The sequence below is a fragment of the Tetrahymena thermophila genome (assembly GCF_000189635.1).
Source record: "Tetrahymena thermophila SB210 genomic scaffold scf_8254719, whole genome shotgun sequence".
Taxonomy (NCBI): Eukaryota; Ciliophora; class Oligohymenophorea; order Hymenostomatida; family Tetrahymenidae; genus Tetrahymena; species Tetrahymena thermophila.
This window is the reverse complement of record NW_002476484.1, coordinates 42,607-65,735: the sequence shown is the minus strand read 5'-3', so window position 1 is coordinate 65,735 and position 23,129 is coordinate 42,607. Positions and strand designations below refer to the sequence as shown.

At 23.3% G+C, this 23,129-nt stretch overlaps 8 protein-coding genes across 8 annotated transcripts; 5 read left to right on the top strand and 3 right to left on the bottom strand. All coding sequences in view use genetic code 6, as the record gives it.

Moving 5' to 3' along the window:
• Positions 1-413: 413 nt before the first annotated feature.
• Positions 414-887, bottom strand: TTHERM_000395859 (hypothetical protein; the record flags this gene model as incomplete). Its single annotated transcript, XM_012796491.1, has 2 exons — positions 414-436; positions 632-887. The coding sequence occupies 2 exons, from the start codon at positions 885-887 to the stop codon at positions 414-416; spliced, it is 279 nt and encodes a 92-aa protein (XP_012651945.1).
• Positions 798-4,308, top strand: TTHERM_00395870 (ribosomal protein L7Ae containing protein). The gene is made up of 11 exons (XM_001011959.3): positions 798-1,075; positions 1,158-1,310; positions 1,373-1,500; positions 1,554-1,700; positions 1,749-1,907; positions 1,980-2,057; positions 2,129-2,924; positions 2,980-3,261; positions 3,321-3,457; positions 3,518-3,834; positions 3,883-4,308. Exons 1-11 carry the CDS (start codon positions 1,049-1,051, stop codon positions 4,029-4,031), a joined length of 2,373 nt encoding a protein of 790 aa, XP_001011959.3. The 5' UTR covers positions 798-1,048; the 3' UTR covers positions 4,032-4,308.
• A 780-nt stretch (positions 4,309-5,088) lies between these two features.
• TTHERM_00395880 (transmembrane protein, putative) lies at positions 5,089-8,804 on the top strand (the record flags this gene model as incomplete). The annotated part of the gene is made up of 13 exons (XM_001011960.2): positions 5,089-5,186; positions 5,260-5,342; positions 5,438-5,508; positions 5,595-5,660; positions 5,741-5,938; positions 6,195-6,777; positions 7,099-7,727; positions 7,780-7,899; positions 7,954-8,139; positions 8,201-8,325; positions 8,381-8,554; positions 8,604-8,675; positions 8,741-8,804. 13 exons carry the CDS (start codon positions 5,089-5,091, stop codon positions 8,802-8,804), a joined length of 2,469 nt encoding a protein of 822 aa, XP_001011960.2.
• A 631-nt stretch (positions 8,805-9,435) lies between these two features.
• On the bottom strand, positions 9,436-13,879 carry TTHERM_00395890 (hypothetical protein; the record flags this gene model as incomplete). The annotated part of the gene is made up of 6 exons (XM_001011961.3): positions 9,436-10,350; positions 10,990-11,113; positions 11,637-11,936; positions 12,741-12,958; positions 13,058-13,162; positions 13,727-13,879. 6 exons carry the CDS (start codon positions 13,877-13,879, stop codon positions 9,436-9,438), a joined length of 1,815 nt encoding a protein of 604 aa, XP_001011961.2.
• A 1,119-nt stretch (positions 13,880-14,998) lies between these two features.
• TTHERM_000395889 (hypothetical protein) lies at positions 14,999-15,447 on the bottom strand (the record flags this gene model as incomplete). Its single annotated transcript, XM_012796490.1, has 2 exons — positions 14,999-15,257; positions 15,320-15,447. 2 exons carry the CDS (start codon positions 15,445-15,447, stop codon positions 14,999-15,001), a joined length of 387 nt encoding a protein of 128 aa, XP_012651944.1.
• A 959-nt stretch (positions 15,448-16,406) lies between these two features.
• Positions 16,407-20,049, top strand: TTHERM_00395920 (hypothetical protein; the record flags this gene model as incomplete). The annotated part of the gene is made up of 4 exons (XM_001011964.1): positions 16,407-16,928; positions 17,192-18,014; positions 18,065-19,246; positions 19,298-20,049. 4 exons carry the CDS (start codon positions 16,407-16,409, stop codon positions 20,047-20,049), a joined length of 3,279 nt encoding a protein of 1,092 aa, XP_001011964.1.
• A 1,477-nt stretch (positions 20,050-21,526) lies between these two features.
• Positions 21,527-22,440, top strand: TTHERM_00395940 (transmembrane protein, putative; the record flags this gene model as incomplete). Its single annotated transcript, XM_001011966.3, has 3 exons — positions 21,527-22,042; positions 22,125-22,181; positions 22,249-22,440. 3 exons carry the CDS (start codon positions 21,527-21,529, stop codon positions 22,438-22,440), a joined length of 765 nt encoding a protein of 254 aa, XP_001011966.3.
• Positions 22,441-22,446: 6 nt separating this feature from the next.
• TTHERM_000395939 (transmembrane protein, putative) lies at positions 22,447-23,023 on the top strand (the record flags this gene model as incomplete). Its single annotated transcript, XM_012796489.1, has 2 exons — positions 22,447-22,485; positions 22,541-23,023. The coding sequence occupies 2 exons, from the start codon at positions 22,447-22,449 to the stop codon at positions 23,021-23,023; spliced, it is 522 nt and encodes a 173-aa protein (XP_012651943.1).
• Between the last annotated feature and the right edge of the window lie 106 nt (positions 23,024-23,129).

The window sequence follows — 23,129 nt, the reverse complement described above, 5'->3', positions numbered from 1 at the left end:
AACAATCACATTTACATATTTACTTATCTATTTATTAATTAAATTCAATACAATCAAAATACTAGATAACATTTTTTGATGCGTACCTTCAAAACAAAACAAGTAAATAATAATAATAAACAAACATTCTATTAATCAATCAATAATTTATCATATTCCCCAAGAAAAAAAACAAATTTTTTTCAATTTACAACAATAATAAATTTAAAAAGAATAATGTATCAAATTTTGTTATATTCGCTTTCTTTTTTGCTTGATAGCTCCTTTTATTTTTTATTTAATATAAGTGAATGCTTTCTGATTAGGTTGAATATTGAAATATTAAAATGAAATAGATTTTTTACTAATTTATATATCTGACATATTTCTTAATTTTTAAAACAAACAATTCATAGTTCTATATTGCGATTCTCTCATAGTACTGTTTCTTTTTAAGCTAAATTATTTGAAGTTTAGCATAATATAAATTTTTTTATAAAATTGAAAAATATTAACAAAATAAACTTTTCCAAAAGTATTTTCTTTATAAAATAAACAAATTTCCTTTAATAGTTTTTATTAATCTTAAAAAATTTGTGCATATTTGTTTTTTATTGTGGGATTATTAGCTCAAAAATATATTATTTATTACTTATAAATTGAGAGTCTTAAATAAAATATATTTAAAATATATCCTTTTCAAAGCTTTTTATTGATTGTAATTCTTTTTTTAAAGATCTTTTTTTAGAGACTTTTGTAAACGGAAGATTTAAACAACACTAATATTAATCTAAAGATTTTGAGTAAAAATTAAATATTTTGGATTTTAAGTTTTGTTTCGGAAGATAAATTACTTCCCAGTGAGCTTTCAGTTCTATGAAATTCCTTATAATATTATAAGGTTTCATTCAAAAAATTATCTATTCTAGATAAAAGTAATTAAATAAATTAGAGGCTTATTTTTTTTTGAGCACTTTATATTTAAATAACTACATTGCTGGCTCTTAAAAATATTTTTTATTTATCTCCTTATTTTTTCAACTTTAAAAAAATAATTGTATTAAATAATATGCAATTTATATCAGATTTAAACAAGGTATTAAACTGATTTCTTTTTTTACCAACAAAATTATTAATATTTCTTCTAGAATATCAAACGCAATATTAACTTAATAAAGTCTGCATATTAAACAGGTTTAAAATCTATGGATTAGCAGCAAATTCATATTTTAAAAGCAACATAAGCCTAGCCAGATGGAGGCAATTAAAGCGCAGAAGATGCAAGCATAGCAGATCTGAAAAAATAATAAAGAAGAGAAAAATTACTACAAGTATTCTGTTCATTTTGTTTTTGGAATATTTATTTTAAGATTGTACATATTTAATAATTTAGAAGCTGAAATTGTCTAGTGAAGAAATTGTTTTCCACCCTCAATTCGTGTAAGTACCTATAAACACCAATTATATTTAAGAAAATTAAGATGATTAAAATGATGATTCAACTCAGGTTAAAAAGAGCAGGTAACTTTATGTAATATAAAGGAGTTTTAAATGTTTTAAAATAATAACAGAAGATCAAAGAAGAAAAATAAATAAAATGCAGAGCAGCAGGAAGATTTAGTGAATTAGATATTGCCTTAAAAAATAACTAACAATAACCAATAATAAATAGAAGTTAAATCATAGTAAACACATCAAGTAGCTAATGGTCATAATCCAGTGTAAAATTTATATAGGAAAATAGAGCGCTGATACATAAATTTTTTTAGAGTATAAGATTAATAATAGACTGACAGAAAAAATAGACGACAGGATAATTAATATTTCAAGGAAGATTCTTAAAGTAATTAACAAATTTAGTAAGTAACAAATAGAAGTAATAAAAATAAATTAAGTAATCAAAATCATAGCTCCTCCTATCAGCTCGTGTAAATTTTTAAATCACTATTATTATCACTAGATCATTTTACATTTTTATCTTAATAAAAATTAATAAACAGACAGTAAGAAAGCAACCATTTAAAGAATACTCAAACAAATAATTTAAATCACAACAATCAAAATGATATCATTAAAGAGTAAATACTTACTTTTATTAAAATGTTTCTTTTTGTTTCTTATAAATATTTTTAACACCTAAAATAAATAGTAAGCAATCAGAGACTAAAGACTAAGCAAATTAATTAAAAGATGCTAAAACAGGTAAAAAGAATATTGTAATCTTACAATCAGAAAAGCAAAAACAGAAAAAGTAAGGCTATTATTCGAAGATCAATTATAATTTGAGTGAAATTATCGAAAAGTAAATCATTCCTATAAAGCTTGAAGAAAAATAACATAAAGATCAAGTTTAGCAGTAGACTGATGAGAAGTTAATTGACAGTATTTAAGTGCATGTCCTTGGAAAAAATCCAAAAAAACAAAAAAATAAATCTTTGGTTAATTAGTAATAGAAACCAGATAAAAAAGAAAAATCACTGGAAAGTTTAAAAGTACAAAAATAAGAAAAATAGCCTTCTATTAGTAAAACTCAATAAAATTAAAAGTTAAAAGATAATTAAAGTATCATTAAAATAAATGACCTTGATGTTTAAATCTCTCAAATATAAGAGCAGATAATTTTGCTATAGGAATAATAAAAATCGAATTCTGGATGGAATACTGAGATTTTAAGCGAAAAAGAGCTCAAAGAAGTGAGTTAAAAGATGAAATCATTTTAATAAAAACTTGATGATTTAATTTTAAAAAAAGATCTGATTATTTTATAAGAAAAATAGCAGAAGGAATAACTAATTCAACAATAGCAAGAGAGAAAAAAACAGAGGTATCTAAGAAAATTAAAGAGACTAGGCTTCTTAAAAAACATTGCTAAAGAAGTAGCGCTTTTTAAAATTAAAAAAGGTATTCCCCATCCACGTTAAAATAGAGTGATTAAATACAAAGCTGTAATTACATAAAATTGTAAGAAATATTAATTTTAAGCAATTCAAATAAAATTAGGTTCCAGAAAATTAACTTGACTTTGAGCTGATAGAGAAAAAAAAGAAAAAGGTCTCAAAAATTAAAACTTCGTTGAAAATCTTTCAAGAACAAGAGAATTTTAAAAAAAGTAAAGCTGCTAAAGAGCATGAGAATAAAATAAAATAATAAGATACATAAAATGAAGATGATCATTTTGAAACAGTCGCTGAGGATGAATCAAATGATGAAGACAAAATTTAATCCAAAGAAGATAAAGAATTTTAGTAAGACTAAATTAAAAATAATACCTCCGATGAAGATGTATCTAAATTTTTTTTTTTAATTTTTGGTTTGATTTAGCTAATATTTTAATTAATTAGTTTAAAGAAGATACCTTATTTGAAAATCCTTAAGTTTAATCTGATAAAGAATCTCCTTAAATTTATAAACTCCCACCACACATAAATGAAGATCATAACTTAGAAAATTTTAAATACAATAACATGTATCTTAGAAAGTAATTTTGATTGATTAAAATACTTTGCAATAATATTGAATGAATCTAATAAAATATTAGTTGGGTTGATCACATGCCGAATTAGGACATTGATAATCTTGTTTTGACTCTAGTTAATGACCTTGCTTATAAATAAGCCATGAAAAAACTGAATGATCCAAAGAAATTCAAAAAAAGAATAGTAGCTGGATTTAAAGAGGTCTTAAGCACTTTAACCACTAATGTTAAAGAAAAAAAATCGAAATGTATCATAATTGCTTTGAATATACAAAAGAATCCTCTTGAAAATGGCTCTGATTAGCTTGTTTTATAAATAATTAATCATGCTACCTAAAAAAAAATACCAATTATACATTCTTGTAGCAGGGCAAGGCTAGGTAATTAATTAGTTTTATCTTTTATTTTTATTAAATTTATTTTTTTAGGCAAAGCATTTACAGGTAAATTTGGTCCAAGAATAAGTGTATTGAGTGTTTTAAATTACGAAGGGTTAGCTGATCAGGTTAACCAGCTTGAAGAATTAGTTAATAACTAAAGAATAAATTATTTCAGTACTTACAAAAAACCAAACTGATGAGTTTATTTTAGTTCTTAGAACAAATGATAGAAAATATATTCATGTATAAATAAAAAATAATTTAAAAAATATAAAAATTATTTATTAAAAAATAAAGTTAAAATATCATTTTAAAAAAATAATAAATAAATTTGTTTTTTTATTTATCTCTGAATGTCTGGTATTCTTTTGGCTTAAGAAATTCTTAGTTTTAATTCAAGTTGATACCAATCAATCAAGAATAAATTGATACTTATGATATTTATTTTTACCAAATTACTTCCTTTTTAAATCCATTCATTAATTTAATTAAATTTAAAAAAATTGTTGAAGTCTACAAATGAAAAACTCTACAAAATACAGTAGATACACATTAATAAGGATCTCTTTAAATTAAGATTGCTTTTCACAATTAAAATTTAAATTGCTCACTTAAAAAAATTAAATTTTCAGATTTCAAACAAAATAATTATTTTAATAACATTGTATCTATATATTATATTTCTTTACCTGCTTTACTTAAAAATATGATTTATTTACAAATTAATATTTTAGTTTAAAGGGATTCATCCTTACAAAATATCAATCAAAATTTTTATAACCACCTTGTAATTTCTTAATTTCACAAAAATTTCTTGTTAAAACAGCTTGCTAGGAGAATTTTTTACTGTCAATCCTCTTCGTAATAAGAAAATATATAAACATTAAAAGGTTTGATTATTAAAGATGAATAACCTCTAATGACATATTTTTATCCTGTATAAGATTTTAAAGTTTGAAAAAATTTAATTTTGAGTATTTATTTTTCTTTATTCAATTTATAATTTGTTGATTAGAATATATTTGTAAATACAAAAGCTGCTCCGTTATTATTAATTATAATTCAGATTGACAACTTATTTAATAACCATTTCAAAAATATTAGTTTAGGATTAAAAGCAAAGAAAGTCACAAACAAGCGCACTTAAAAATCATAGAAAAATATTTATTAAAATAGGAAAGTAGAATTGATTAAAAATATTAGTAATTTGTATAGAGATTTAAGTTGAGATATTTAGCAAAAAAATCGTATATAATGAATTTTAAAACTGAAGAGATATGGAGTGATTTAGTTATTGTAGGAGGAGGACCTAGTGCTGTGATATTTTTGATAAACATGCTTAAATAAGGACAGTAAATATAATTAATAATTAGCTCATTTTTTTTTTTTTCATAATCTAGTTTTAAAAAATTATAAAATAAAAAGATTGTTAACTCTTTTTAAAGGCAGCGGTATAACGATTTTGGAAAAAGGCAGATATTTTGGTTCTGGCAGATTAGAGCAATATTGTAAATGATTAATCTCATTAAAGAATTATAGCTAATTTTCATACTTAAGTTTGATTTTACATTATGATTAATTATTTATTTATTTAATTAATTAGTAATAAATGGATACACGAATTCTTTGGATCTCTTTAGAATAATTCTTAAAGAGCCCTATTGCTACAATAAAGTGATTCTTTTTTTCAATGCAAATAAGTTTATAAATCAAATTTCATCAGCTATTTATATAGAATATCTTATCCATTTAATTAATAGGATTTATTTAAGGATTACATTAAGAAAGATGCGAGAGGTACTCAATATATAGACACAAAAAGCATAGTAAGATGTAGATTATTTGTTATAATATAATTTAAATTTCTTCTTATGAAATCCTAATTTATTTAATTTTCATAAAAAAGGATATTGTAATGGAAAAACTCGTATTGATTGGATTTAAAGAAGTGCTTATGACAAATGTTTATAGGGAGTTATAGAAATATGGCTTAAATTATCCACCTTTGTCTGCTGTAGGATATTTTTTTAGGCTAGTAGGAAATACTTTGTTGAGATAGATCAAACATTTAAAAAACCAACTTGTATTTAGAGCTTACCACGAAGTAAATATAAATTTATTTCTATAATCGTAGGTTAATCCTCAATAAAACATTTCGAAGTATAAAGAAAGCAGAAAATATCATTAAATAAACAAGCAAAAAGAATAAAGAATAGATATTAATATAATAAATTAGATTTAAAATATATCATTAAATATATATTTTTACAGCATGATTTTAGAGTTTCGATTTTAGAGATTTTAATAATAAAATTATTTATTTATTTATTTATTTATTTATTTATTTATTTATTGATTAGGTATAAAATATAAACTTATAAAATGATGGATGCATCACTCTGAATGTCAAAATAAATGATCCAAATGGGCCTAACGAATAATATTACTACTTTCAGTAAAGCCCTGATTCAATTACACCTAGACAGAATAGAAGTATCAGACCTTAAGTGTTAGATCATTATAAGAAAGTTAGGTGTAAAATACTTCTTCTTTGCATAGGAGCTAAACCACAGTAAGTGACTTATCCAGCCTTATAACAGATTCCTAGAGGATTAGCAATGCATTGTGATTATTTTCTTACAGATAAAGGATTTACCACAACTATGTAGATAGCGAATAAATAGCGAAATAGAGGAAATAAAAAAATTGTTATATTAGGAGGAAATTAAAATGCATTCTCATCTGCCTATCTCTTATTAAAAGGACCCTTTATTTATAGCTAAGGTGAAGGTAGAAGATCTATCTTGCAGCTAAATGATTAAACAATCACTATAACTTAAAATTCAAACTACCATCAAGGTTCTCCATCTAAATACTCTCCCTAAAATAACATAAATTAAATTGATTCCTTGAGTCCTTTTCTCCACAAAAGAAAAATAGAATGTAAATCAATAAAAATTGTATTTTTTTTACCAAACATATTATAATAATCTTATCCCCTTTATTATCTAGATTGCTATCTAGATAGTTTAAGTCATTACTTATTAAGCCTACCTTCTGTTTGATATTTCATCACAAATAATAAGTTTTAGATAATAAATACTCATTTATTTTTGAGATTGATTAAATATTTATTACTTAATATTCTGTAAAATAAATTAAGCCATACAATAAATTGACTTAATTTATAAATTATTTCTATTAATTAACAGCAGTTAAATATATATTTTCATGATTTAACACAAAATAAAAAAATAATAAAAGAAATAGCAGAGTAGAATGCTCCATGTGAGAGATGTAGTGTCCTGTAAACAAAAAGGAAAAGCTCGATTCATTAAAATCAAGAAGATTAAAATATATTTACCATAAATAATAACAATAATAGTAATAAAAGCCAGCTAAATATCTAATAAAGTTCACAATTTTCATCAAGGTTTTCTACAAACACTAATGCTTATGTTTCATAAAATTTAGGTAATTCTTATTTAGCAAAAAGGACAGGTTTAAGCAAAGCAGGAATGAGTATCTTAAATCTCTAAAATATGAATAACAATTCTACATAAGGAATGAATGATTACAGGAATTAGGCAAGAAATTATAGCCAACAGCCTTAATAATTTAATAGAAGCAACAATAGCTTTGTATTCAATAACAATTTAAGTTCTCATAATACCAGTTAGCAGAGTAATGGATATGCAAGTGCATTTTAAAGTTAGTTTCTATTAAAGAATGCAGAAAACTAATAAGCAAATTAGGTTTAAGAATGCTTATGTTTGGGATCCTTAAGACCTCAAGTTTTTAGATGGAAAAAAGAAGATGTAAATATGATTGATCTCTCAAGCACAGAAATTATAATTCTCCACTAAGATGATATCAGAGTTTATTTTTAGAATGTATAGCTTTTTTATTACATTTGCTTATAAAGATACAAACTTTATAAAACAGGAAAATGAAGCTAAGTTAAATGGTTTATGGAATGAGAGTCTCTCTAAATTGAAAGAAAAGAACGGAGAAATTAATAGCTAAGTAGGTTTAAAGGGAGATGCTAAGGCTCTTTATTTAGATGTATTATTTTTGAATGAATTTTAATAAAAAAATAAATGCTTCAAAATTATTTAGATTTAAAAAGGGTATGAGTCAAGAGTTAAATTATTGCAGACAAAAGACGAAGAAAAGATAAATGAAATTATTAGTGAAAGTTTTATGTGCATAGATGCTTCGGATTATGTCAATATTTGTCCAACAATTAAGGGAGTTTAAGGAGAAACCTACCAAGCTAAAAAAGATTCAAAAAATAATTTGATTGTAATTAAAATTTTAATAAAAATAAAAAAAAACATATTTAAAAATTATCAAAATTTTAAAGATTGACACAAAACAAAGATTATTAACAGAAAAAGGCCCTCTTAAAAATATCTTTTGCATGGGATTCTTTTCAGGAGTAGAATTGAAAGATTTAAACTTAGGAGTTTTAGAAAATTCTGAAGAGAAGTAGAATATTTTTGACAATTAAAAAATGAATGATTAATTTAATATTTTTAAATAGAGTTTACAACTTAAATGTATATAATGAAGTAGAAAGTAAGAGACTTTGCACTTCTGTAATTGATGCATTACAAGCATAAGATTCTTCAGAAACATGGAAATGGATTGAGGAAGTCACTCTATCTTCTTCTCAAATATTTAATAATCAGGGAGAGCCAGACTATGAATCAGCCAAGTAAATTAAAAATTTATTATGGTACCTAACTTAGCTAATTTTTATACAGCATTATGAATTTTTTTATGAAAGACGACGAGTTGGGAATAGATAGAATTAATAAGCAGATTCGTAGAGCCAAGTAAATCATTGCTTTTAGCTAAATCAAAAAGTTAATATTTTTTATTTGCTAAAATAAATAAATAGGTTAGGTTTAAATTTTAAAGGAGTAGATTCCTATTTAAGTAAAAAATATAAAATTCCTCTTTGAGTTAAACATTAATTAATTAAAGAAAGAAAGAAAGAAAGTAAAAATCGAGTAAGAGTTAAAATTGCTAATAAAATATTATTTATATAATGGGATAAACTTTTATATTAAGATTATATAAGAATTGATTTAAGAGAGTAAAATAATGAAATTAAATTAGTTAATAAATAATATAGATAAATATAAATAAAATGTGTACATATATTTTTATATTAAGTTAAATTTCGTAAAATACTAATTGTTTGTTTGTTTGGTTGTTTGTTTGAGTTATTTTGTTTTAATGCTTCTTCATATCTTTATTTGATAATTATTTTTATGTTTGCTTATTAGGTGTTATTCAATCAATATTTTTCATATTTAATTAAAATCTGCTTGAAATAAAAAATTATTATTATAATCTTGTTTGGTTTACAATGTGTTTAATTACTTACTTATTGAGTAAGATAATTAGGTAGTTTGTTAGTTAATTATTATCTTTTTACAGTAGTTTGGCAATAATAATATTTTTAGGTTTTTATTTGAATGTTTTGTTGGATAATTACAATAATTTAAATTAGGTATTTGAAATTTATAAGTTAAAGATTGTTTTGATTTATTAAGAGTTTGTTAAGTTTAGGAGAGATTTTTACTTAGCTCAAGATATTTTTGATATGCACAAACAGTATCCTATGCTGATGAGCTTATCGTCAGGTTGCTTTTTGGATTACCTTTGCTTATCATTCATCCACGTTTAGTTTTAGGTCATCATTTCTGACATACCTGAAGGGTTTGAGGGATTAGCTTAAGATTTTGTTGAGGACGTCTTTTAAGAGTCAGCTTGATTTACTTAAATTTATTGGGCGTTTTATCTCCTATCTTAATTGCTTTAAGTGTTAGTCTTATTTTGTTCCTTCGACTCCCTGCTAGTGATGTTTAAGCTGATAGTTTATTCGATTCTGTATTCGATATCGTTTTAATTTATTTTTATTTGAGATTCTTTGTTTATATCGGAATTGCTTAGGATAGACTTAAATAAGTTATCTGAGCTTTCTCCTTGCTTTAAAATGAATTGAAAATTTGAGTTTAAGGAGAACTTTTCATTGTTATTGTAAGATTGTGATAAAGTATTATTTTAAATGTCATTTTCGTCCTTAGATTCTAGCTCGGATTGCTGACTTTGGTAGCAGTAAAAATTATTGTCATTTGTGATAGAAGTTTTACCTTGATCTTCTTCAGGTATTTCTTCTAAAGCGATCTGTTCTGATATTTTATATCTTGGAAGCTGATTTGACTTTGCTGTATAGTAGAGTTCTTAAGAACTGTGACTGCTGTATCCTTCACTCAGATTTTCTTATAAATTTGATTAATTCATAGAAGGATTTCTAGAAATCTCTGGTTATTATACATGAAATTTAATAAGATCTTAAGAATCTTTCTTTTAGTTTTCTGTAGCTGAGATAATTTAGCTTGTTTCATTTTTTTTTGCATTCTTTTTGAGTTTTTCAAGGAACATTTCCATTCCTTTTTGAAGCTATTTAATTTGTGTCTTCAAGAAATCAGAAACATTGTCCTTTTATTTTGTAAGTTTAGATAATTGTAAATTAAAAAATTTTTTTCAATAGAAAGTAATATTTGGAGAGTAAGAGAATAAATAAATATAAGTATTTCAGATTTACTAGGAACAAATAAGGTACAATACTTATTTGAAAAGTGTAAGTGATAAGGATAATTATCAGAAGAAAAAGCATTAGATGTTGGGGATATTTGTACGAGAAAATTAGTGAAGATTTTATGGATTTGCTTAACTAATATTCCAAATTTTTGCAAAGTTGAAATGCGATGGAAATTAATTAATTGGATTTACAGTTTTTTGTAAAAATCAATATTGCAAAATAATTTTGAGAGAAATTTCTTGAAATTAATTTAGATATGAACAACTAAAATAAACGATCAACTTTCATTTTATTTCAAAAAAAACATTTATTTCAAAAAGATTGATTTATTATTTTAGCAAATATTTCAGATAATTTTAATTAAAATGTTCAGAATGAATTAATTTGAGTAAAATTAATTGAAATCCTAAATTTCAAAAACAAATCAATTTATCTTCAAAAAAATTAAAATTTTTATTAATTTTTTATTTTGGCAATTTTAGAATTTTTCTCCTCCTCACATTAAATTAGAATTAAAAAATTAAAAAATTGCTTACAAATCTGAGCATCCAATATATTTCAATAGCACCGATGCAGTTGAAGAAAGCTACTTTGCTGTTTTTGAATTTAGCCTGATGTTCTTGGAATTCGCTGAGATTTTGAGTCTGGTTCTCTATCTCTCTGTTTATTAAATAAATTTATTAGATTTTAATTCCACCATGTTAATTTATATGAAATTATTATCATGCTTTATATCGTAAAAACAACCAACCCGATTTATTTCTTTTAAATGTTATTATGCTACAAATCTTAAATTGAATGATGAATTTAAAAACCCCCACCATCATCCTTTAATCATTTTTTGATGAAAGGAGAAACTTGTAATTTAGAAGCGTAAACGTTTTAACTATTTAGTTAAGGTTTATTTTAATCTTATAGATTGAGTATTTGATTTGAAAAAATTTTATTCTGTTCTGTTCTGAAAGGAGGGGGTCCTTCCTACCTTTCTTCCTTACTTGGTTCCTTGATTCTTTCTAATCTAAAAAATGATAAGCCAATTAAACAATTAATTTATTGCATTTAATATCCACAAGTTTTCAACATCTAGCAATCCATTCAAATTTTTGTATTTTTAAAGAGTCAGGCATGAAATTCGAAATTTGGTTGTAAGATTTGTATGTAAAAAAAGACTTAAAACAATTACCTGATTTGTAGCTTTATAGATTAAGCTAAAGAAAGTAAAGTTTTCATAATATTTTCGATCGATTCCTGAGATTTAGAAGACTGCAGAGAAAAGTTAGAAGAATTAAATGAAGGGTTCGATTATTGAGAAGCAAAGCTACTCTTTGGATTTTCATTTTAGTGAGAGGAATTTTGTTTAGAAAGACTCATCTTTTGCACCTAATTATGTAAGTTTTGAGTTAGAGGAGGTGTTAGCTTGACAATCTCTTCATAAATGGGTTTTATTTTTTTTATATTTTCTTTAAATTAGCTTGTTAGCAACCTATTTTAAATATTTAATATTGTTAGAAAAGGTCGTCTAAAAAGTTTGTTTAGTCTATTTTAATCTCTTTAATTTCTTGAAAATTCAATAATAGATAGATAGAAATAATAGCTTGAATTGTAACAAAAAGAGCTAGTTAAGTCATAAATCACTTAACTAAAATGTTTATGGATGGTATGGGGAGAGAAACTTTTTGAATAACGTCAGTTTATTTATACTATGTGATATACCGTTATTTTATTCATTCAAAATTGAATAGAAGTTTTTTAACAGAAGATATTTTATTTTGAATGCATTTATAAAAATTTAGAGGATTATTTTAATTGAAGTAAAAATACTCAAAATACTTTCTACACTCAAAAATACTTCCTGTAATTAATAAATTTATGCTTGCTTTACTCTCTCTTTAAAGTTAATAAAAAGATTTATGATTTTTGATGTGTAAGAATGTAAGCTATTTCACTCTTTTTAGAGAGATTTAGCTATAATAGAATTTTTCCATAACAGTTTTAAGAAGCCAATGTAAATCAATTTTTTATAGACAAAATTGAAAATTAGTTGTAAATAAATTGCTCTTAAATCAAAATTAAAATTATTGAGGTATATTGACTTGTTTGAGTATCTTTCTTTAATTAATCTGTGTTCAAAAAAATTTATTTGTTTGTTTTTTTATTTGCTTGTTAGTTAGTTAGTTTGTTTGTTTGTGCAAAATTAATTAAAGACAAAAAAATGAATCAGGCTAATTGAATAATTAACTGTAAAGCTATTTCTCTCTTTCATACTTAAAAATCAAAAAGTGATTACAGTAAAACAGTTTTAATGGACTTCTTTTAGATTGATTAAGCAGCGCTTTATTCCTTTTTAGAATTAGGACTTTCTTAAAGAGGTCTTAGACTACTCTCGCTTAAAGTATGAGTCTCACGAATAGTAGACAAGTTGATAGAAGAAAGCATTTTTTTCTTCTTTTTATACATGACGATTTAGTCTAGCATGGAGCTGAACTCGTTATATAAATCAAGAAACTGTTTTTATTGACGAAATAATGGTTAAATAAATTGAAAATAGGTAGAACAATTAATTTTGTAGTGTAAAATAAATGAATAAATTATAATATTGCATACATGCATTCTGTATCTTATTAATTTTCTCTTAAAAACTGCTAATAACTCTTCTTCAGGGATAAAGTTATTCAGAACTTTATTTTCATCAAAGTATTTATAAATATCCTAAATAATAATTTTAAAACAGGTTGTTAAACAAATATTTTTTATTATAAAAAGTAAAATAATATAAAATAATTCATTTTATTTGTCATTCAAAATGTCTTTTGATTATTAGCAATAATATTATTTGCAGAAAAGACTTGCTATTTGTTGGTTTATTATCAAAGTCCTTTTTAAGATACTTAGTTGTAGAATATTAATTAATTTTTCTATTAATTGCTCACTCATCTATTTAAGTATTTTTATATGATGCTTCGCTATTAAACAATTTTCCGGAATTATTTATTAACAAGTTGATAAAAAAGATATCTTTTTTCAGAGTTTTTAATAATGAATGTGTGTGTATATGTATGTGTATTCAAATCTTATTATATGAATTGTTAATTTTAACATATTCATTCAATCTTAATATTTAATTTTAATAAGTGCATACATTTATTCTTAATATTTGTCTTAAGTAATTAATCTTAAAAATTACATTCAAATCTAAATAAATAATCTTGCATTCAAATCTGAATAATTGCTTTGAAAGAAATAAAGAAAGAAAGAATTTTTTAATTAATTTACCATAAGCTTAAAGTAAAGCATTTAGAAAGTCATAAAATCGTCTTCATTATTGTATTCCTTGCGTTTTATATACTCGCTCAAGCAATTAGCATACTTGTAGAGTTGCGCAGGAAGATTAAACCACTCAATAGACTTTTTATTGACAGTAGACATTAGAAGAAAGAACAATTAATTATTTAATTTAAAGTATTTTAAGTAGAAATCAATCTGGAAAAAGAAAGATATGCTTGATTGATTGATTGATTAATTGATTGTTTTTCACTAAATTTTTTATTTGATTTTTTGTTCCAATTATTTATTTTTATAATAATTAAATATTTGTTTTTTTTCTTTTTAAATTCTTTGCTATTCTTTGCTTGATTTTGTTGTTGTACTTAACTAAACTCTATATAAATTACTATTAGTTGAATTAATATCTGACAATCTCTTCTTCGAATTGATCAGGTTTTTAATCTTTTTATTTCTTTCAATTTACAAGCAAAGTGGGAGTTTGTTTCTATCAAATTAATTGAGAAAAGAGAAAATAAATCAAGCAAAAAAACAAGCAAATACAATTTGATTAGTTGTTAAAGTTGAAACACATTCAATCAAATAATTGTACACAAAATTTCTTTCTTTTTTAAGACACACTATTTATACTACGGGAAATGTAACATTGGTATTGATTGAAAAATTAATTAGGTATTTATAAATTTTCCTTTGGTTTTAATTATTTTTCTCTCATAAACTGGCTGGTTATAATTTCTATGAAAAAATATTCACATATTAAATATTAATTTGATTCGTAAAAAGTTTAACCACAGTGGAAGAGTTGTTGTTTTAGAGTTTATAATTAACTAAAAAGCAACAAATAAAGTAATTACCATTTTCTAAATTATATTCGTCTCTCAAATAAATCCTTTTCTAAAGGCTATTAAAAACCTAATAAAGTTTATCTCAGTATGTTAAGTTAAAGATTTAAGGATTAACTTAATTTATACCTATGATAAAATTTAGGGTGTTTAAGAGGCTTAACTTTCGTCAATCTCGAACATGCAACTAATAATAGCAAGTATAGTTTTCTTCTATTTTACAAAGAAAAATAAAAATATCTCTTTATCAAATTAAAACTAAAAGAAATTCATAAAAATTATAAAAAATAAACAAATAAATAAATACTTGCAATTCTCTTCTTTCATGGCAAAAAAGAATAGATTAATAAATAAATGTAAAAATAAATTTGAATGAGGGACAAGAATTTGTATTTTGCATTTGTCTTTTAACAAAAAATATTCACCAGACAAAAATTTTATAAATTATTAAGCAATTTTATTATAATAATAAAAATTTATAATCAATATAAATAAATGATTATTTTTTCTCATTTTCAAAAATTATATGTAAATTCTAATTTAATTAATAATGTGATTTGTTGTTACACTCGACACAAAAAGAATTCATCAAATTTATAATTTTACTTTCAAAGAAAGATATTTATTTTGCTAAAAATTACTCAAATAGATATTTATAGCGAAGACACTCTAAAAGATCACTATTTTATAAAAAAAGCAAAAGCATAAATTGCTAGGCTTTGCTATTTTAAAATTCATTTACTATTTTATCATTTTGAGTTAAGACGCTTTTTAGAAAATATTAATCGAGCAATTAAAAATTTTTTTTTTATAATTATTATATGAATGTAATAGACTTATCCAATTTGTAAAATAAAAGTAACATTTCATTTTTTTAAGAAGATGCTTTTAACAATTTTTATGCTAAGAGAAAATCATCAAATCACTTCAAAAATAACGGAATAAATGCATGAATAATAATATAGAAAAATATTACACTTTTTTAATCAATTTTAAAATGAAATGCTTTAAGCGATTTAGTAAAATTCTTTCTAGTTGTCGAGTAAAGGAAATTTAAAGAGAAAATATCTTTGATATTAATAAAAATCCTCTTTAGAATTTTCTTATAGAGGCATCTATAAGACGAGATACGCCATTTTTAGATTAGATCAAAAGAAAAATAGTATCTTATTTTGAGCAATACTAATCAACCTAAATATCTATTTAAGCTAAAAAGTTACATTTTAACAATTTATTTAATATTTTTTGTTTTAAAAATCTACCATCATTAGTAAATTTGTTGAAAAAAACATGAAATTTGTTAAAATTAAATTTTTCCTGTCTTCTAAGGAGTAAATATCATTCACTCACTCACTCATTCATTCATTTATTTTCTTCAAATCCTAAAATAATAAAATTTAACACATTCATTGTCAAATATAATTTAACTTTATTATAATGTTAAAAAATAAATGCTTTATTTTATATTAAAGCAAATAAATAAATAAAATAGTTTTCCTCTAAGATAACAAATTACAAATTTGTAAGGCAAATTGTTAAGCAATTTAAATTGATGTGAGAAAAAGTTTGTTTTTTGTTAGATTAATTTTAAAATAAATTCAAAATATTTTTTTTATTTTTTTTAAAAAATTACTTCTTAAAAACTAATTTTAAAAAATTTAAAAGATAAAATAATTTAAAAAATAAAATAAATATTTAAAAAAAATAAAAATAGATTCATTTAAGATTCTATCAATCACTTCTATTACTTTTTTTAGTGTTTTAATCTTTTGATAAAAATATTAAATGCAAACAGTCTTTATTTTACTTACATATAAATTTGTAGCAAAATGGATAGTAGTTAATTTTCAGAGTCTGATTTTAAAAAATTCATGCTTTTTGTCAAGTCAGAGATGCAATAAATATGCTCTGGCGCTGATATTAAAAAAAATTCAGAGAAGATTATAGAGTGGTACAACTCAGCTCCTCACCGCATAACAAAATTGTTGTGCTATCCACTCTTAAAAAGTTTATAAAACGTAGATTTAAGCACAATTTTTTCAACAATCTCTTAGGATTTAGTTAGCAAAGATGTCGAAATTTAGCTAAATACAATGAAATTAATGTACTTAATGGGTCACGAGTAAGCCCTTGAAATTTTAAAAAATAACTAATTGCAATTCTTCGAAATACTTAAGAATAGCGAGTTTCATTATGAAAGATTGACTATTTTGCATGATTTCTTAATTAAAGCCTATTTAAAAAATTTCCAAAGTGAGGATGACTGCAGAGAATAAATCATTATTATTTATCTTTCAATAGCAGATTAAATCTTTTAAAATGTCAGAGATATCACAAGAAATTCAATTGAAGTAATTAATTAATGACTTTGGTTTTCATTTTTTTAAAAAATAATGATTATTTTTTATCAGAAAAACAATAAAACACAAATTGAAGAACAAGTTTAAATTTTTAAGTTCATGGAAAAAAAGATGAAGTTTTTGAAAGGTTTTATTGATAAAAAAGCTTCTATAAACTCGAAAATTTATTTAAACGTTTTATTTACAAAGACGAGCAAAAATAAATTCAATAAAAATAAAAAGATATTTATTTATAATTTAATTTATTTAAAAAGGTTTTTATTAGTTTATTTAACGAATATTTGAATAATGTCACTGATTTCAACGCAATAGACCACTATTTTGATGGAAATGGCTCAGTTTAAAACATCCTAAAACCGCTTATACTTAGAATTACAAATCATTTTGTTTCAAGAATAGAAAGTCTGCTCTAAAAGATTATTAGTTATGAAGTAAGACTGAGGAGCCATCTTATCAAACTAGTCGTTTATTTAATTGAAGTTATGCTAACTTTCACTGATAGCTTATACGGCTATTAAATTGACTCCATTTCAAGCTAATTTTTAAAGGAGGAATATAAATTTAAAAATAAATATAAAACAACCTTTAACTTAAACGAATTCTTCCCAAAACTAATCGAAAAGCATTTAATTCAAGATATTCTAATGGCAACTCATGAGCTAGATGTCCTAACAAATGCATATCTCTCAACATTTAGACTATTAAATATGTCAGAAAGCCATTTGTCACTGCTAGATTATCATAAAAGATGCCAAATAACTTGGGATATATTTTTACATTTTATTAAAATGGTCGATAAAAACACCTACAGAAAGGAGTACAATGTTATTTTAATTAACATAGCTGCTTTGGCAAGTAAATTAAACAACACTGCCAAAATCACAATTTCAATGAAAGTTCTAGAAATTGTTTGCTACAATATTACTCACCAATTTAACAGATTCTTTTTAATGCTCATTTGTTTTCTCAATATGATTCAAGCATCTATGGACCTGCTCGCTCTTGGGAAGAGAAGCTGTATTTTTTCTTTGTTTTCCTAGCCCTGGTTTTTGAATAAAATAAAAGCTAATCAAGAAGGTATATTTTAAATTTAAATTCTAAATTTTTTAAGTAACAAAATTAAATAGGTCTCAATAAAAATTAAGATGCAAATAGCAATAATAGTAATTTACAGATAAAAGAGGAATTGCTAATTGGATTAACAATATCAGCAATTCATGCAAGAGTCTACTTGCAAGACTCTCCAAATTATAGATTTTTAGATAAAATAATGCTTGAAGTTATTGATGTTAGCTATAGAATAATTGATTGGAAATATGTTAGCAAACAATCGACAAGCGATATTTATAATAAAACAATTTTTTTTGCAATCGATGTATTTTTAATTTTGCTTGAAGAATGCATTTCATTTTTAGATAGCAAATAAATATCTACTCATATTGAGGAATTAATCAAGAGAGTTAATCTTAATGAAATGAATTTCTTGCCTAAATTAAAATGCTTGTTTCTTCTCTGCAAAAACCAAGACAAAGAAGCTTGCACTCTCGCGGCATCTAAAATAGATACAAGTTTAGTCTTAAATGACTTTAGATAATTTTTAATATAAAAAAATGTTCCTTCATTTTTCTATGAAAAGTATTTTGACAATGCTATGAACTTGTCTGAAATTAATAAATATCTTAGTCACTTGGAATACATATTTACATGTCTATATTACTTTGCTACTTAGCAATAAAATGGTAAAAATTCTGCTAATATTACTGGTTCACCTGAAATAAAGGGATTAATACTAAATTTATTAGAAGATTTTAGGAACCATCTTAATGAACTATCTAAACAAAAAGGATCTTATTAGTAGCTTATAGCTGCTATATGTTAATTTTCAGAATCGCTTTAAGCAAAAATTTTAGATGATGATCAAAGAAACCCTCAAGAGAGCTTCACAATTTCTAAAGAATTCTTGGAAAATATTGATCTTGAGCCAATTAAAAAGACAAAATTGTCATAAGATCCTCGAGATCTTCTTTATCTGGCTTTTAATTCCTTTAACTAATAAATATGTAAAAATAGAAGCATGTTCATATCAGATTCTGTAGAATCAGAAAATCCAATGAAAACTATTTCTTCTATTTTTCTTAAAATTCAGACAGAGCATCAAATGAATGCCCATTATAAGATGAATAATTCTCCAAAGTTGATTTCAGGTTTGGCTGATTGTGTTCAAATATACGCATCTCACTCCACATTTGTATATAAATCTCTTCTCTCAATTAATCTTAAAGTCTTTAACTAAACTTAATTCAAAATAGGTAATTTTTTGTTATAAATTATATCAAATGTCAAATAAAATTTTATTCTAGATTAAATTAAAATCAGAGTACTTCATTCAAACGGTGTTGCAATCTTTCCTTAAGAATCAAATCCAAAGCAGCATATCTTAGAGGAGTTGAATCCCTTAAATGTAAGAAATATAAGCTTTAGCTTGAATGTAAACACTGTTGAATCTTAATTTATCTCATTCGAAGTATTTGTTGGTGAAGTTAGGTTAAAGACTTTGCCTTACAAAGTTAATATGAGCAACTTTATCATACCTAATTACATAAATGTCATTAGCAAGCATATTTTTCACAATGTTTGGAGTGATTTAGGAAACATTTACTAAATTTAAGGCGCTCTCAACATCTCTTTCAAAGAACTATGGCCAATTATAGTAAAGAGTAAATTTTCCTGTGTTATATTAGAAGGAATGGCCTTCAAAGGGGCATCTAAGTACGTTAACAGCCAGACAAATAGATTATCATCATCACCTTATTTTAGCAATTATAAAAATAAAGATGAAGAAGATTCAGTAGATGAAGATTCTTAAAGGTTTTTAACAGTTGGAATGCTTGGTTTAACTTGGGATGGTGTCTCGATTGCTATTTGTGTTTCAGGTATTAAGAACTAAAACCATCAAAGCAGTCAGTTTAATTCTATGGAAAATAATATTAAATCAGATATTCTTATAGAGTTTAGAGCTTCCAAGAACTGTATTATAGACATCATAAAATATGATATTACTGAAATAATTTAAGAAATATTTTAAAATCATATATAGATTTCAGAATATTGAATAAATTCATATTTTTTTTATAATTTCTTTTTTAAAATATTTAGTAAATACTGTGTTAATTAATATGTTACTTCCCTATTTTCTGTTGCTCTTCATTTTTATATATCAATTAAAAATGTAATGAAAATTACAAAAATTTGTAAATAATATTGGATTTATTTATTATAATTACATTATCTAAAATAAAATTATATTTTAGTTATTTATTTTAATATAATAAATGTAAAATCTTTTGAAATAATTTAAAAAACGATTTAAACAATAATAATTTTTAGATGAAGCTGTATTTAAAGTTAACATTAAAATTAATTACACTGTTTGTAATGAAATCTTTTAGGTTAAATAAAAATTTTAATTTCATTAATTTTGCTGTTGATATGAAACATAAAAAAAATTATAGTTAAAAAAACAACCATTGATGATGTATAGAATAGTTAAATTATGGTAATCAATCAAATGAATTGAACGTTTTACTTAAGATATAGATAGATCTACCTCATAAAAATATTTAATTTAAAAGAATGAGGAGTTAAATATTGATAGTAAAATTTATATAATTACTTATCTATAAGATTTTGTAGATAGAAATCACCTACCTACCTACATATATGTCAAATAATTAAATATTTTTTATATAATAATTTAAAAAGCTATTTAAACAATAATAATTTTTAGATGAAGCTGTATTTAAAGTTAACATTAAAATTAATTAATCTGTTTGTAATGAAATCTTTTAGGTTAAATAAAAATTTTAATTTCATTAATTTTGCTGTTGATATGAAACATAAAAAAAATTATAGTTAAAAAAACAACCATTGATGATGTATAGAATAGTTAAATTATGGTAATCAATCAAATGATATGAATGATATATTTAAGAGATAGATAGATCTACCTCATAAAAATATTTAATTTAAAAGAATGAGGAGTTAAATATTGATAGTAAAATTTATATAATTACTTATCTATAATATTTTGTAGATAGAAATCACCTACCTACATACATATAAAATAATTAAATATTTTTTATATATCTTTTTAAATTCTGTATAGTATAAAAAATAAATTTCAAAACATATAAAAGTTTAGTTTTTCAAAAAGATTAAAAGCATTTTTTTAGCTGGTTAATAGGATGAGTTAATAAGATCCAGAATAGTTATAGAAAGAAGATAATTCAGATGAGAGATTGTAAATTAGAATTTTTATTCTGAATATATCAATTTGATATTCATAATAGCATAGTGCTATAATATGAATAATAAATTGGATATTAATTAGTAAAACTGCGCAAAAATGAGTTGTATTGATTAGTATTTGTAAATTAAAATAGCTTTTTAGGAATAGAATTAATTTGTTTTATCGTGCTTATTCTATATAATTTGAAGAAGAAGATAGAATATGAATCTAAACACCATGCTTCAAGGACAACAGATATATTTAAAACCTAATTCTACATCTGGAGTTTAAAGAGCGGAATATGTATTACAAAATAGATAAATATAACTTTAAAATTTACATAGAATAATCAATTCAATTTAGAAATGATTTATTTAGAAAATTTTAATATTCCATTTGCAAATAATTTTATTTTAATTAATGTCTTTTATTTCATAAACTAAAAAAAGCTAGAAGTCTTTCTGTTTTTATACTTCTTTTCAATCCATTATTATTCTCCTAGGATTTTACTTTAGTTTTCAGGAGATTTGTTTATCTCTGTCCTTGTTTCGTGTGGAATCATGCATTTGTTTAAATACTTCAATTCTTTTGCAACCTTTATTTTCAAGGTTATGGTGGAGATTGGCAAAAATGCTTTAACATAACATATGATTTCTCATCGAAAATTATATACGGAATATTTGGAGTAGCAGTAATAGATGGATTATTTAGGCAAGATCATGTAAACTTCTTTTCAAACGGATTGATTATAGTTGCAACACATCTAGTTATAACAATATGTTCACTTATCTTTTTTGCATTTAATATTTGTAAAATGGTAAATTTGTTTATACCTTTACTTATTTTCTAGTTTCTAACTAAGCAAACATCTTTTAATGATAAATAAATAAATAACGTAGATTACTAACTTAAGCGATTATCAAAATATGTAAGAATTAGTAAAAGTTAAAAATAAGGTAAAACAAACAATATAAATAATGCAAGAAACAATAAGTTAATAATATTCTTAATTATAAACAATAGACCTAAGAGTTTGCAATTGTTCTTGGGCTTTGCTACGGTCTTAGAATATCCTATTATTACATTTATGCCTTTGAAATTAGAGCTGACGATTAATCAGATGATAGCTGGATTATAGTTATAGTAATTTTAATTTTCTCATTCAATAAACTTAAAAAAATGAATAACAAAAGGACTTACTTCTTTGCGAATTGATTTCATATGGGTATTCCCTTTATCACAGAATAGAAATTGGTTAAAGTTGATAATATTTATTATTTAATAACTTTGTAAAGATAAAATTAATATAAAATAGACACAAGAGAAACTCACTCTTTAGAAATGCAAAATTACATTCCCACTCCATTTTTAGATAGTTAAGATGCTGCAAATAACACATGAAGAAAACCAAATATAAACCTAAGTCGTTTCAAAAATACACTCATTATTTATTTAAAAAATTTAATTTTAAAATCTACTCATCTTCTTTCATTCATTCATTACTAAATAAATCTTTAAATTTATGAAACCTAATTAATAAATAACTCAAGAAGGTCAATCAATAAATTTAAAAGTTATTTATTAAATATAGCTAAGCATTTGTAAAATAAACAAGCTAAATTTTCTTATAAAGATTAAATGTAATAATCTCTGGTTTTATAATTCAATATTATAAAATATTTCTCAAGTAATAATAATTATAATAAAAATTAGTAAATTAAAATATAATTTAAATTCTCTTTATCTATCTTTTGTTGTTTTTATATATGCATACATATTTTTTATTGACCAAAATTGAAAAAAATTTTTTTTTTTGAGAAATATATAAATTTAAAGCCTTATTTATTTGCGGTAATTAATATAATAAGGAATTTATTTTTGTTATATAAACTATTCAATAATTT